At 30.4% G+C, this 13947-nt stretch overlaps 3 protein-coding genes and 1 non-coding gene across 5 annotated transcripts; all 4 read left to right on the top strand.

Moving 5' to 3' along the window:
* The first annotated feature begins 617 nt into the window (after positions 1–617).
* LOC124912402 (histone H3.2) lies at positions 618–1316 on the top strand. The gene has a single exon (XM_047453016.1). The coding sequence runs from the start codon at positions 678–680 to the stop codon at positions 1086–1088; it is 411 nt and encodes a 136-aa protein (XP_047308972.1). The 5' UTR covers positions 618–677; the 3' UTR covers positions 1089–1316.
* Positions 1317–1521: 205 nt separating this feature from the next.
* On the top strand, positions 1522–1593 carry TRNAA-UGC. Its single transcript has one exon. It is a non-coding gene; the product is annotated as a tRNA-Ala (tRNA).
* A 4210-nt stretch (positions 1594–5803) lies between these two features.
* On the top strand, positions 5804–7631 carry LOC124911557. 2 transcript variants are annotated; one of them, XM_047452059.1, is made up of 3 exons: positions 5804–5946; positions 6094–6194; positions 6269–7631. In XM_047452059.1, exons 2-3 carry the CDS (start codon positions 6117–6119, stop codon positions 7430–7432), a joined length of 1242 nt encoding a protein of 413 aa, XP_047308015.1. In that variant the 5' UTR covers positions 5804–5946; positions 6094–6116; the 3' UTR covers positions 7433–7631. The 2 variants fall into 2 exon arrangements, with proteins under 2 accessions (XP_047308015.1, XP_047308016.1); XM_047452060.1 differs by having other exon boundaries at positions 5857–5883.
* A 3807-nt stretch (positions 7632–11438) lies between these two features.
* On the top strand, positions 11439–13086 carry LOC124912735 (peroxidase 59-like). Its single transcript, XM_047453384.1, has 4 exons — positions 11439–11666; positions 11755–11937; positions 12290–12455; positions 12547–13086. The coding sequence occupies exons 1-4, from the start codon at positions 11439–11441 to the stop codon at positions 12966–12968; spliced, it is 999 nt and encodes a 332-aa protein (XP_047309340.1). The 3' UTR covers positions 12969–13086.
* Positions 13087–13947: the final 861 nt, after the last annotated feature.

Here is a 13947-nt window from a genome sequence, read left to right as displayed (position 1 = left end):
ATTTTTATTTTTTGATGAGTGTACAATCAATAAAGATTTAAAATAACTCTGTAAAATATTTTATATAAAAAAATATATTTATTGTCAATGTAAATAAATAAAAAATGATGTCAACATGTTTTTAAATTCGAACCTACCAAAATTTTCTACAATTTTTTTCATTACTAGTTTAAATCTAAAGAAATTATTTTAAAATAAAATAAAATCACATTAACAGTAAAAAATTATTATAAAATGTATCAAAGAGATAAATATGAAATTTGTGAAAGTCATATTTGATTTACACAATATTATTATTCTAAATTAATAATTTAAAAACAAGTATTTATTAGAAAAGAAAAAATTAATAAAAATATTATACTTTGCTTTTTATTTTGAAAAAGAAAAACTCACTATTTCTTTTTCTTTTTATCTTTGGAGAATATATAATCACCGTTCAGATGTAATAAATCAACGGCAACCATTACTAGTTAAAACAAAACGTTCATTCAATCTTTTTATTGGTTGATACAAGACGCGGATCGCCACGCTGGCATCTAAATTTTCAAAATTTTCAAAAAATCCCGCGCTTTTATTTTCATCCTATTTAAGTTCATACCCGCGGCCCAAATTCATCATCATCAACATCAATTTCCCCCTCTCTCTAAAACCCTAATATCACGATCTATCAATCTCCCATGGCTCGTACAAAGCAAACCGCCAGGAAATCTACCGGAGGCAAGGCGCCGAGGAAGCAACTAGCAACGAAAGCTGCAAGAAAATCTGCTCCGGCTACCGGAGGTGTGAAGAAGCCTCACAGATTTAGACCAGGAACTGTTGCTTTAAGAGAGATCCGTAAGTATCAGAAGAGTACAGAGCTTTTGATCCGTAAACTTCCATTTCAAAGACTTGTTCGCGAGATTGCACAAGATTTCAAAACAGATCTGAGATTTCAGAGTTCCGCTGTAGCTGCTCTTCAGGAAGCAGCTGAGGCTTATCTTGTTGGTTTATTTGAAGATACTAATCTTTGCGCTATCCATGCTAAACGTGTTACTATTATGCCTAAAGATATTCAACTTGCTAGACGTATTCGTGGTGAGAGAGCTTAGAGATCTTGTAGTAGTTTATCTGTACTTCAAATGTCTACTTTAGATCGATATCTCCTTTAGGTTGTTATTTGATATTGATGATTTAATGTTGACTTGATCTATTTGATTTTCGTTCAAATCAGTGTTCATTGTTTCTTCTTAATTTGCTTACATGTTCAATTGCTTATGTTGTAATTTAGAATTGAATCATGTGATATTGCAATTTTATATATTTCAGAATTCAGAATACTATTGGTACATAAATATGTTTGATTCATTTGAGATTATGTAAAATGTAGAATTTGCTTCTTTTGAGATTATGGTAATGTGTAGAAGTTCTCAATTGATATGTTCTTGATTCATTTGAGCTTATGAATATATAATTGTCAAAAAATATATACAGTATGATTGTTTCTGTTTAATTTCATTCTGCAAATATTTTAATTTTTCAATTGGGGATGTAGCTCAAATGGTAGAGCGCTCGCTTTGCATGCGAGAGGCACGGGTTCGATCCCCCGCATCTCCATTTTTCATTTTTTTTAGGACATTTATTTTAAAATTACATTGAATGAACAAAGAAATGATCCATTTTAATTGAAATATAGTATATTTTGTATTGACATATGTATGTATAGTCATATATACTTATTCATTTGACATTATGTTATTCATTTAGTAAATAGATTTTTGTTTAGTGACATCATATGTTAGAAATTATTAGTTTGTATAGGCATAAGTTTACTGTTTAATTTGATGAACACTATAAGCTATTTGGTAAAGTGGGTTTAAATTTGATTGAAGTGGTTAAAAAAAATAAAGAAAAAATTATGAATAAAATGATTACATAAACGTGAGTAAAAGTTTATGAAATAATGTGTAATCTCACATTTTTACGGTAATTTAAAAAAAAAAAAATCAAGGTGGATTTTCCTAAGCCGCTCATTATGATGGTAGCTTAAATGGAAATAGTTTTCTTTTCTAATTAATTTTTTATTTTTTAAAATGTATAATTTTATGATTTTTTTTTGAAATTTACAATATTATAGTGTTAAAATGTTATGCTATTTTGTTAGGAACCTCAACCTAATCATGTTGAAGAGATAGTGAGCATTCTCAATTAAATCAAGTTAAAGTGGTTGTTTATGAAAATAAAAAGGAAAATACTCATGTTAATTAAGAGGAAGAAGAGAATTTCAAAGTTGATACAAAGAAATCCAAAGTTGCTGAGAATTCCAAAACTGAAGTTGAAGGAAATAAAGACATTGATCTCGAAATTAAAGTTGAGAACAACAAGGTGAAGAGCCCGAAAATCCTGAATAATAATTTTTTTTTATCAAATTAGAACGGGTTCATATACGGAAATAAATCAAAATAAGAATATATGTAGTATTCATCAACCTCTTCAGTTCGTCCATCTTTCATTGCAAAAGGAAGGGGAAGGGGAAGAGGAAGGGGAAGGGGAAGAGGAAAACAACATGTTGAAACATTATGTTGGTATGGAAATAAAAATCCTGATTGGGATAATTAGGATTTGATACAGTTTGTAATCTTTGTTTGTAATCTCTGTTTCTTGTATGTTTGATTGCTACTAATCAGGTTTTAGGGTCGTTTGATTGTCATCATTTAATCATAGCTAAAATTTGTCTAACTTTGTTTTTTTGACCCTCTCATTTTTTTGGATTTTAATGAAATGATTTTAACCTTTTTCCAAAAAAAAGAGAAAGAATATCATTAATTTAATCTTGATCGAGGTGATGTTCGTGATAATGAACTAAAGGTCATATCTAAATTTAATGGTAATATTTTTAATTCAATTAATAAAACGTAAAAAGATATATTGGAGACTCTTTTTTCGTTTGAGGAGGTTTATGGGGTCATTAAAAGGTGCAAAAGTGATAAAACGTCGGAAAGCGACAAGTTTACTTTGATTTTTTTCAAATGCATGTTTTTTCTTTAGGACTGGAGTTATGGAAACGATTGATCATTTTTTTCATCGTTTCTAATCATTTGACAAGAGTCGAAACTCTATATTGATATATCTCATTCGTAAAGCTCCAAAACTATTGATGTGAAAAACTTTTAGGGCTATCAGTCTCGTTTTATTTTTATATAAGATTGTCGCAAAATGCTAGACAATAGGTTGTGGAGAGTGTGATAGTCATATCTAGTAATGCGATGACGTTTATGAAATGTCGTCAAATTTATTATGTCGTATTAATAGTCAATGAGTGCATTAACTTAGCTTATTCAAATGTGATAAATGTGTTTTTGTCAAGTTAATCATAGAAAAAACTTATGATCATGTCAATTGAGAGTTTTTATTTGATATAATAGATATAATGAGAATGGGTGCGAAATGAATTGGTTGGATTAGATTTTATATCTCGACGATTAAGTTTCTGTCATTAATAATTGGAGTTCTCAGATATTTTTCGAAAGCTCCCGATGAATAAAACATGATGATTCACTCTCTCATTTCTTGTTCGTCGTTGTTATGAAAATGCTCTAAAAATAATGGTTTTTGTAAAAAACTCGGGACTCATCCGAGGAGTGAGTTGTGGGTCAAAGATATAATTTTACCATATCACATTTGATTTTTAGCTAATGACACTCTCTACATGATTCATGCTACGCACAATAATTTTAAACACCTTCAGTATATTTTATGGTTTTTTCGGTGATTGGTCCGGTCTTCGAGTTAATTTTAATAAGTTAGACATATTTTTTTTAGATTTTGTTTTGAATAAGAGAAGAATAAAGTTGGTAAATGTGTTGAATTTAAAATTGCTAGTCTTCCGTCAACATATCTAGGTATGTTATTGGATGTTAAATTATGATTCAATGTCTCTTAAGACTTGATTATCAATAAAATAGAATGTAATTGTTAGGTGAAAAAGTAAAATAATCTCGAAATGAGGTTAGTTAATCCTCATTAAAAGTGTGTTGTCATATATGTATATATATATTATGTCATTATTCATCCTCCCTAAAGGTGTGACAGTGAAAATGAAGAGAATAGTGCAAATTCCTATGAAAATATTCTAACTCATCGTTTTGTCATCTATAAAGTTGAGATAATGTTAAATGTTCTAAACATCAAGAAAGTCTGGATATTTGTGATCTTTTTTTCTTTAATATGATTTTTCTATCAAAATGGTGTAGTAGATTTGCAATAGAGTTGAATAGTTTTTGAGACTCGATAATCAAATGTAAATATGGTCATTATTGGTCTGACTGATTCACCAAAATATCTAATTATCTAACGATGTGTAGCATTTGGAAGATAATTTATTATATGTGGAAAAAATTTCGTGAGCACTCTAGATTTATTATGGGTAATGATTCTTCAATAAGTTTTTAGGACGACATTTGATGTAGTGTTAGAAATCTAGCTACTACGTATCATGAATTTGCTTTTGCTGTATGTAGAAATACCATAGTTAATGATATTTTTGATCACTGGTCTAGTGATTTCGCTAGCCCAATTAGATATAGAAGATTAAAATTAGTGAGAGTTCGTCCCATAATAGAGTTTATTTTTAATATGACCTAAATAAGTGTTCCCGTCTGAACAAGACATTATGTATTAACAAATCTTGAATAGTTTCTACGTGGGGCATTCCTACAAGTTATTTGTTAAGATGATTCCATATAATTTTATTGGGAGAAATTTTGGAATAAAAAATTCCATTTAAGGTCTCGTTATTTGGATGGAGCGTTATTCAATGTAGAATTCTTACTGATGATGTGTGAATGAAAAAATATTGTATTATGATTAGTCGTTGTCGTTTGTGTCACGAGAAAGTTGAATCGACAACTCACTTACTTTTGCATTGTATCTGAAATATTTTGTGGAATATTCATTAGGTGATATCCGAGTTTTCTGGGTAGTTGATAGAAAGTTTGGATTGATGTAGTAGATAGAAAGCATATATATTTGAGTTATGATCCCAATTATTTTTTGGTGAATTATTTGGTTGGACATAAATCGTCAAACTTTCAATAATCGTAGTCGTCCGATGTGTATCATTAATAATGTTATTATTATGACGTTTTTTTAGATTTATTCCAGAAAGCAAGTAGAGTCCATTAAAGTGATAATCGTTTTTCTCGAGAATTTACGAGCTCAATAATTTATTAAGTAACATTTTTTAATTTTTTTTTCATGAAATGTTTTATCGTTCGTGTCCTTAAACGATTATTATTATTTATAATATATTTGAATTTTATTTATTTTTTAATTTTTTTTTATAAAATTGCATTAGCATATTCTGGTTGATTAACTAATTTATTAAAAAGTTTTAGAACTATGATTCAAACTTTATAATATTTTTTTTGACATAGGGTTGTGTGAGTCTAGGCTTAGTTTGCATCACCCCTATTAAGAATATGCCTAAAATTAGATTAGAGTTAGGTTTGTTTCTTTCAAAAACAAAAATAAAATAAATTAATTCTAAATCAAAATTGAATTATTTATATACATTTCAAATAATAATTATATTTAATTATTCAAATAAGAACGTTGGTAAAGTGAAACTAGATCAACTTAATAGAATAATTATATTTATATTATATTATTTATTTTCCGAACCTAGATGAATCTTATTAATTATCAGCCGTTGATGTATTGGATACGGTGATTCTACACCGTCGATTTCATTAAGCTACCTGTAATTCCGGTTTCGTTTAGAATAAATAGAGCCCTACGGCCCTTATGCACGCCATTTACAAAGCTTTCTGAATTCGACGAAATCGACAAACCTCTGAATCTCGCTAATTTCTTGGGTCTAAGAATTCAAAATCAGATAGATCGTTTGTACGAAGATCTTCTCAACTTTGATTTGAACAAGAAAATCGATAATCTGACTCAATTACTGTTGTAATCAATCTTCCAAATCTTGTTTATGTTCATCAAATCTATTGTTTCTTTGTGAATCTGCTAGTTAAGAAGACGGATACGTTTTCCTTTTTCATTTCTGCTCTGTTTTGTTCTGTTCTTGACTTAGGGTTTTGATTATTGAATTAGGTTTTGATTTGGTGGTTGTATCAATGAACGATCAGTCTCAGATGATGAATCAGCCTCAAATGATCAATCCGCCGCCGCAGATGATGATGAATCCACCTCAGGTAAGATTAGTGTTGTTGTTGTTAAGATTAGTGTTGTTTTGTTGATGTATAATGAATGAAAGTAATCTGTTCAGGGAATAGGTCAGCCACAGATGATGAATCGGAGTTACGGTATGTGGCCTCCGCCTCCTCAGACATCTATGGATATGATGAAGTTTCCAAATCCAATGACACAAGGATTCATTTCTCAAAACCCTATGAAACCTCGGAATTGGCTGGGGAAGAAAGGGAATAACGATAAGCGAAAAGACGTCAGGAGGAAAGATATGCCACCAATGTCCGGCGGCGGCGGTGGAGGCGGTGGAAGCAGTTCCGGATATCAGCCTCCTGCGCTGGCTGATTTACAAAATCAAAACCGTTTGAAAGCTCGTAGGTTTTATCCCAAGAAGAAGTACAACAGATACGTCCCGTTCGCTCCAAGAAACACAACTTCATTCATCATTCGAGCTAAGAAATCAGGCGGTATCGCAGACCTTGTTTCGCCGTGTCCAGTGACACCCGCAGTTCTTCCCACGCCTAATTTCTCGCCATCCAGGGAGATTCTTGGCGATATGGCGAAGGAGGAATGGGGAGTTGATGGTTATGGATCGATGAAGGGATTAATCAGGCTTCGATCGCCAGGTCACGAGGCTGAATTAGTCAACGAAGATGATGAAGAAGATGACGGTGGGTCGAGTGAGAGTGATGTGGAGGAGCATCTTGAAGTAGAAAGGAGATTGGATCATGATTTGAGTCGTTTTGAGATGATATATCCAAACTATGGAGTTGATTACAATAATAATTTGTTGGAGAATCGTGTTGATGATCAAGATACCCATATAGCTCAGTTGGAAGAAGAGAATATCCTTTTAAAGGAGAGGCTGTTTTTGATGGAAAGGGAGATGGGGGATTTGAGGAGGAGAATGCTGCGTCTAGAAAGTTCTAAGCGGAAACAAACAGCTCCGGCTGAGGAGATTAATGAGGAGGTTGTGGATAGTGTTTCGGAAAACGAAAGTGAGGATAGGTATAGGGATAGAGATGAAATTGACAACAAGATTGGAATGAAATCGGAGGTTGAGTTTCACGAGGATATTCGTGCTGAAGAATTAGCTGAGAAACAACAAACTGAAATGAATGATGAACCTGAAAAAGAAAGTAGAGAAGTAGAAATTGGTTTGAACAAAGAAGATGGGCTCGAAAACAGTTCAAAAGAAGTTGATGTTGCTGATATGATGAAGGTGGACGAAGAACAAGACTAAGAGGCGGAGAAGGAGAAGGAGAAGATGTTTGCGATTATATTGTTAATCATCATCTAAGTATCGTGTTTGGATATATCTGTTTATTATTACTATTGCTACTTATATGCATGCCTGATTTAGCATGTCTTACTTTGCTGATTCATTCATGCTTTTCTTCCCAATCCCAACTATTATGATCATCTTGAAGATTCTGACTGAATTAGTTCTTCCTTATATATGGGTTTCATTCATCTTTATTGTATAAGATAGGTTTTGATGATCATGTTTTATGCCTTTCATTATCTCTACATTCTATTTCTAGGTCTTGAGTCAGATTTACTTCCTTTCTCAGTTCAATGATGGAGCCAGCCAGCCAAATCTCAGTTTTGGGACTCATTTGAGGTATTTTCTATTTAGTTCAGAGTCAATACTGTACTGCTACTGATTTTGTGCATTTAAGCTCATTTTTTGTATAGCAGCTGCGGATTTCGATTGATTGAAAGATGATAACCTTATCGGCCTCCTTTGTGTTGTAAAAGGTTTGGGCATGACTTAATGCCTTGTTTTGTGCAAAGATTTTATAGTAAATATCTTCTCTTTCGGGTTGGGTTTTCTATTATTATGCAGCCTATTTGGAAATGTTTTTGAAAAATGTTTTCGAAAAATGTTTTCGAAAAATGATCGGGCTATAAGAGGGGTGGGGGAGTATGTGAAACTTAACCCCAATTGTATTTAAAATGTTTTATCAACAATCTTTTGGTGTAAGAACCTAAATAGATAAGACTTAGATTTGATTCAAACCGGATTCCCCAGGTTTGAGGATGTGCATTCCATCTGAATTATCCAAATTTGACAAAATAGATTGAACCGCAATCAAAGTCAAACTAAGTTTTGTCGTTTATCTTATCGCATTCAAATCAAACTTATTTTTGTCGTATTATCGCACTCAAAGTCAATCTAAGTTTTGTCGATTTCGAGTTAGTTTAGATAGCATTACTACTAACTCCAAAAGCAATATTGGTAACTTTTTTATTTAGTAGTCTTACATTAAACAAATGCAGTTTAAAATACATTAATTGAATTTAATTATACTTTTTTTATTTTATATTATATTATATTTTACTATCTTATTTTTATTGCTTACATACAATAACTAAAGCATTACATTTTTTTATCCTTCAATCATTTTAAATTCTTAATACAATTTTAACTTATTCTTAATACCTTTTTTTTAAAGTACAAATATTGGAATTAACTGATTTGTAGTGGATTATGCATCTTGGATTTAGAATAACTAAATTATTATTTGAATAAATGTTTTATTGGAAAGAAAATTACATTTAATAATAGTAATAAAAAAATAATAATTTCGTGTGTAGTTCAACTTGAATTTGGTTTGCTTGAGTTTAGTATCTTGATTTTGTATTCGAGTTTATATAAATTCAACATGTCTCTTCTTCTCAATATTTATTTTTACTTTTTATATCCTTTTCACCCTCTTTTCTTAATTTCTTTTTTTTACAATTCTCCACCCTCTTTTTTCGATCGATCTTCCACATTTCTGGTATAATATTGTTTTGTTCATTGTGAGCTATTTGGATTATTATTGTTGCATTAACTTATAAAAACTTTTTTTTCTTCAAAATGTTAGGTTCTTAGGAGTAATTTATTTTGATTGTAATTCTTTTAGATTAGTTTTTTCTTAGTAAGGGTAAAATTTTTATTAAAAGAGAAAATTGTTAATGAATGCGAGAACCATTTAAAATAAACAAAAAGAACCGGAAAAAAATGAAACACAATTAAAGAAAAATAGATTTTAATAAGCTCAAAAAGTCCTATATATTATATATTTTTTTCTTCTTCATAATTGTTTTTTTTTTTTCTTAGTCATTCGAGATTTTTGAGTTAGAGTAGTTTAAATTGTTAACGAACCAAGTTTGAATACAAATTTTTGTACACGTTGGAATATATATAATGCAAATTGAGTTCGAGTAGTATGATACTCGACTCGTAGTATGATACTCGACTCGTTTAGACATCTAGTTCCAGCTATTTTTATTTTAACTAGTATTTATAATGTTTTTAAGATAGATAATATGTTTCATACCTTCTTTTAATATTTTATAGTTTAAAAGTACATATATTGAGTTATCATCGGTTTAAATTCAAACAACGATTATTTAATAAAATGTGTAAGTTCAAATGACTCGATGAATGAGAGTTCAAATAACCCTATGGAAAGGAGTTAGAGTATATATACATGTGACTAAGTCGAGATGACTAAAAGTATGTAGAAACAAGAGAAGAAAGATTTCTCCTTACCCTTGAATTACTCCAGCTATACTAATGAAAGACAAACATTTGATAGGCTTCCGATGTATATTGAAGGTTTAGAACAAGGAAATTACTTTGTAGGTATTCATAAGAATTGAACAAAAAAAACATAAAAATAAGTAAAGTTAGATAGAATTTATGTACTAAACTTAATATATTCAAGATGAACTATCTTACCAGCTTTAGATATGAAATAAAAATAATATCTGAATTTTATTTGTGAATGAATAAACAAGGTCATATAGTAAAATAAATGGACACTCACTATAAAAGTACTATTATATATTATTTTATTTTATCTTATCTTCATTTATTTATGTAATTTTTTATACATCTTATCTTCATTTATATATAACAAACTAAATGCACTAACTTTTTCTTTTTCTAAAATATAAATTGACCTCTAAGCCTCACTCAAATATTTGAATCGGACCCCTTAATTTTTCAAAGGGACTCCATATGTTTCCCTAAACTATATTTTAAGCAATATATATATAAGGACTGTTTTGAGTATATTAATTAAGTTACGGTGCCAAATTGAATTTTTGTTTTCTTTTTAATTAGTTGGTGGGATAATAATATATAAAAGAATAATGATATAGAACAAGAATTGAGTGTCGAAAATGGTTAGAAATAATGTAACAACACGTGATTGAACTTAAATTTAATAAGAGAGAAAAATTTCATTCTTCAAGTATAATCACGTGTTGTCACATTATTTCTGACACCATTAATGATATCAAGTTCATGCATTTTGTAATTGCTCTATATAAAATTGGATATTAATATATAGGTAATAGTTTCATTTGTATACAATTTAGATGAAAAACTAACATAATTTTAAATTTAGTTTATAAACATAATTTCATTCACATGCTTTTTAATTCATAATTTTTATATTCAAATATTTCTCCATTAGACCTAAACTTGTCATATGAAAAAACTTTGGCAAAAAAATGACTATATAGAAGATAATTATCCTATCTCATTCGGTTTGGATAAGCTCCCCTTACCTTCTATACTTGTGACATATTCTATTGAATCGTTTAAGGTGACTCAATGAATGCTCATTCTTATGACAACTTTGGTCGGCTTAACGATAAAGAGATTCAAAGTCGCAGTGACGACAATTAGAATATAGACAATCACACCTTAACTCTCGACATAAATGCGTTGGCTACAAATTTAAACTTTAAAGAATTGGTATGTAAAGGGAACGATAGCCACGCAAATTTAAACTATTACATTAGACTACAAATTTAAAACGTAATTTCGACACGTTTATCCATAAAATTCTTAAGTAGCCGGCATTACTATTTAATGAGATCTGACAAGCATGAATTCATCCAATGATATCTTTGATTAGTGATTAAGCACACTTGTTATCTTATTCTTATGACATGCAAAATTGCAATATCTTCACTTTAAGCATAATCAAGTATAACCTAATCCATCTGTAAATTAATTATCTCTTTAATGGATGTCTTAAAATGGCTGCATGCAGCCGCCCTACGTAGAATTGCACTAACAACTTAATTCGAACGTGCACCACAAGTAATTAAGAATGATTATAATGTATACCTGATTTAATTAATTATCCTCAACCTTAGATTATAAATTGAAGCTTAGCATTATTCATGTGTTCATTACAACTTAATTAAGATTAAGGTCGAAAAGAACACGAAAGCTAGCCATGTCGAGATCGAGCAATTCTAATGTTTCTTTCGTGCTTTTTGCTTTGTTTATCACGATATCATGCACCGCGTTGCAAGTGAAGTCTCAATTGAACACGAGTTTCTACTCAACCACGTGTCCCACTCTTCTTAAAATTGTTCGGAGGCAGGTGGTAAATGCCCTAAAATCGGAGATGAGAATGGCTGCTTCTTTGCTACGACTTCATTTCCACGACTGTTTTGTAAACGTGAGTTTCGATGAATTGACCTAACTAACATTTTTTTTTTCTTTTTACAATCTCAATTAGTAACTATTCCGTTTTTTTTCCAATATAGGGTTGTGATGCCTCAATATTACTAGATGGAAGTGACGGTGAGAAGTTTGCTCTCCCAAATTTAAACTCAGCCCGAGGTTATGAAGTCGTTGATTCGATCAAGACGGCTGTGGAGAACGCATGTCCGGGAGTTGTCTCGTGTGCGGACATACTTGCCATCGCTGCTCGAGATTCGGTTCTATTGGTAATTTTTGTTTCTTTTATTTTTTCACTAATTTTGACCTAGCTAGTTAATTAATTTGATTCGATCTCATTAAACCAACTTACTAATTACTTGTTTGTTCGATTTGTAGACTTTCATCATCTCACATTTATAAGAGTTTAATGTTAATGATGAAAAAGATAATAACACATTATATAACAATATAATCAAATGGAACTAGAAATTAATTAATTAACAACAAGGTGGATTAAATAATTTGAAGGGTTTTATATATGGAAGATGAGTAATACATACATATATATACTTAATTAATGATTTAGCTAATCCATTCTATTATATATTATTATAAATTAATATCTAATTATTATTGTAGAGTGGAGGACCCTCTTGGAAGGTATTGTTAGGTAGAAGAGACGGATTAGTGGCTAATCAGACAGGAGCAAATACTTTACTTCCTTCTCCATTTGAAACCCTTGATGCCATCATTTCAAAGTTCATTGCGGTTGGCCTAAACCTAACCGACGTCGTCTCTCTTTCAGGTATATATATTACTATTAACGTTGGAGACTCATAACTCAGTGTTTGAATGTACTAACTCACGTCTGACCGATCGACTTGAATCACTCTTAGGTGGGCATACAATCGGTTTCGCGAAATGTGCAACGTTTAGATTTAGATTGTTCAACTTATCCGGCACTGGAGTCCCCGATGACACTTTGGAGTCATCCTTACTCTCCGACCTTCAAACGCTTTGCCCATTAAACGGAGATGACAATGCTAACACTGAACTCGATCAAAACTCAACAGATCTATTTGATAACCATTACTTCGATAACCTCATTGCGGGAAAAGGAGTCCTCCGATCCGATCAAATATTGTTTTCGAGTAGTGAAGCCCTAGAAGAGACTAAGAGCTTGGTTGAAGGTTATAGCAATAGTTTAAACCTTTTCTTTAGTGACTTTGTTAATGGGATGATTAAGATGGGGAATATCAACCTTTTAACCGGATCAAATGGGGAGATAAGGAATAATTGTAGGGTGGTTAATTCTTAATTAGATTTTCATTGTTAATTAATAAGTCCCTAGTATGGGTACTAGTTTGATATGGGGGATACTTTTAATTAATAAATAAAATTAGTGAAAGTGAAATATGTATTATGTAATAGGGACAAAAAAAAACCTAAAAATATAGTGTGCTTGTTTTAAGAATTTATGGTACAACTTTTACAAATTTGTGTGACATCCAAGATCTATGGGTTAATAATACATGTTTTATAATTATTCCAAGTCATGAAGGTCCTCCCTTTTGGTGTTTGCTTGATCAAGTCCAAATTGGTTTATTTGAATAATTAAATGTATTTTTTTGTTAATGAAGTTATTAGTCTAATCTATGTTCCTCTAATAGATAAAAAAAAAAACTTTAGTATAGATCTTGTCAACACATTGGAAATGAGTGCATTTTATATTATTCAGTCTTAAATTTTTTTAATTAAATAGATAAAACTTAATTATAATTTTACTATTTTACTTATTTATTCTATTTTACAATCTATTTTATGTAATTATAGAAAAATTATTCTCAAATGATTTAGTCTATCATGGAACAAAGACACGTTTGATTGTTTAATGTGGCGGTCAAATAAAAATATATATTTGTACAAACTAATTAATAAGTCAAGTACTCGATTCAAGAACATGTAAAGATATTTTTATTTGATGTTAGAAAAATAAAGAAAATAGCATTATTTACGACTAGATAAAGAAAATACATATATTGTTTTGATCAATAACGACAATAACATGAAGGGTGCTAAATTTGGTGGTGGTTCACCAATATCGGATAAAGATATTAAATTTGGTGGTTATTGACATCTTTATATGTCTTGAGCCTTTTTGTTCTATTTTGACTTAGTTAATGACATTGTGTATGTTATATTTGTTTTGTTGTTTTCATTTCATTCACTCTTTTTATAAAAAAATTAATATTTTTACCAAATAAAATTAAGATATTATAATTTTGATCACAATTGAA

This window comes from Impatiens glandulifera, chromosome 8 (genome assembly GCF_907164915.1).
Source record: "Impatiens glandulifera chromosome 8, dImpGla2.1, whole genome shotgun sequence".
Classification (NCBI taxonomy): domain Eukaryota; kingdom Viridiplantae; phylum Streptophyta; class Magnoliopsida; order Ericales; family Balsaminaceae; genus Impatiens; species Impatiens glandulifera.
This window is presented reverse-complemented; position numbering and strand designations above follow the sequence as displayed.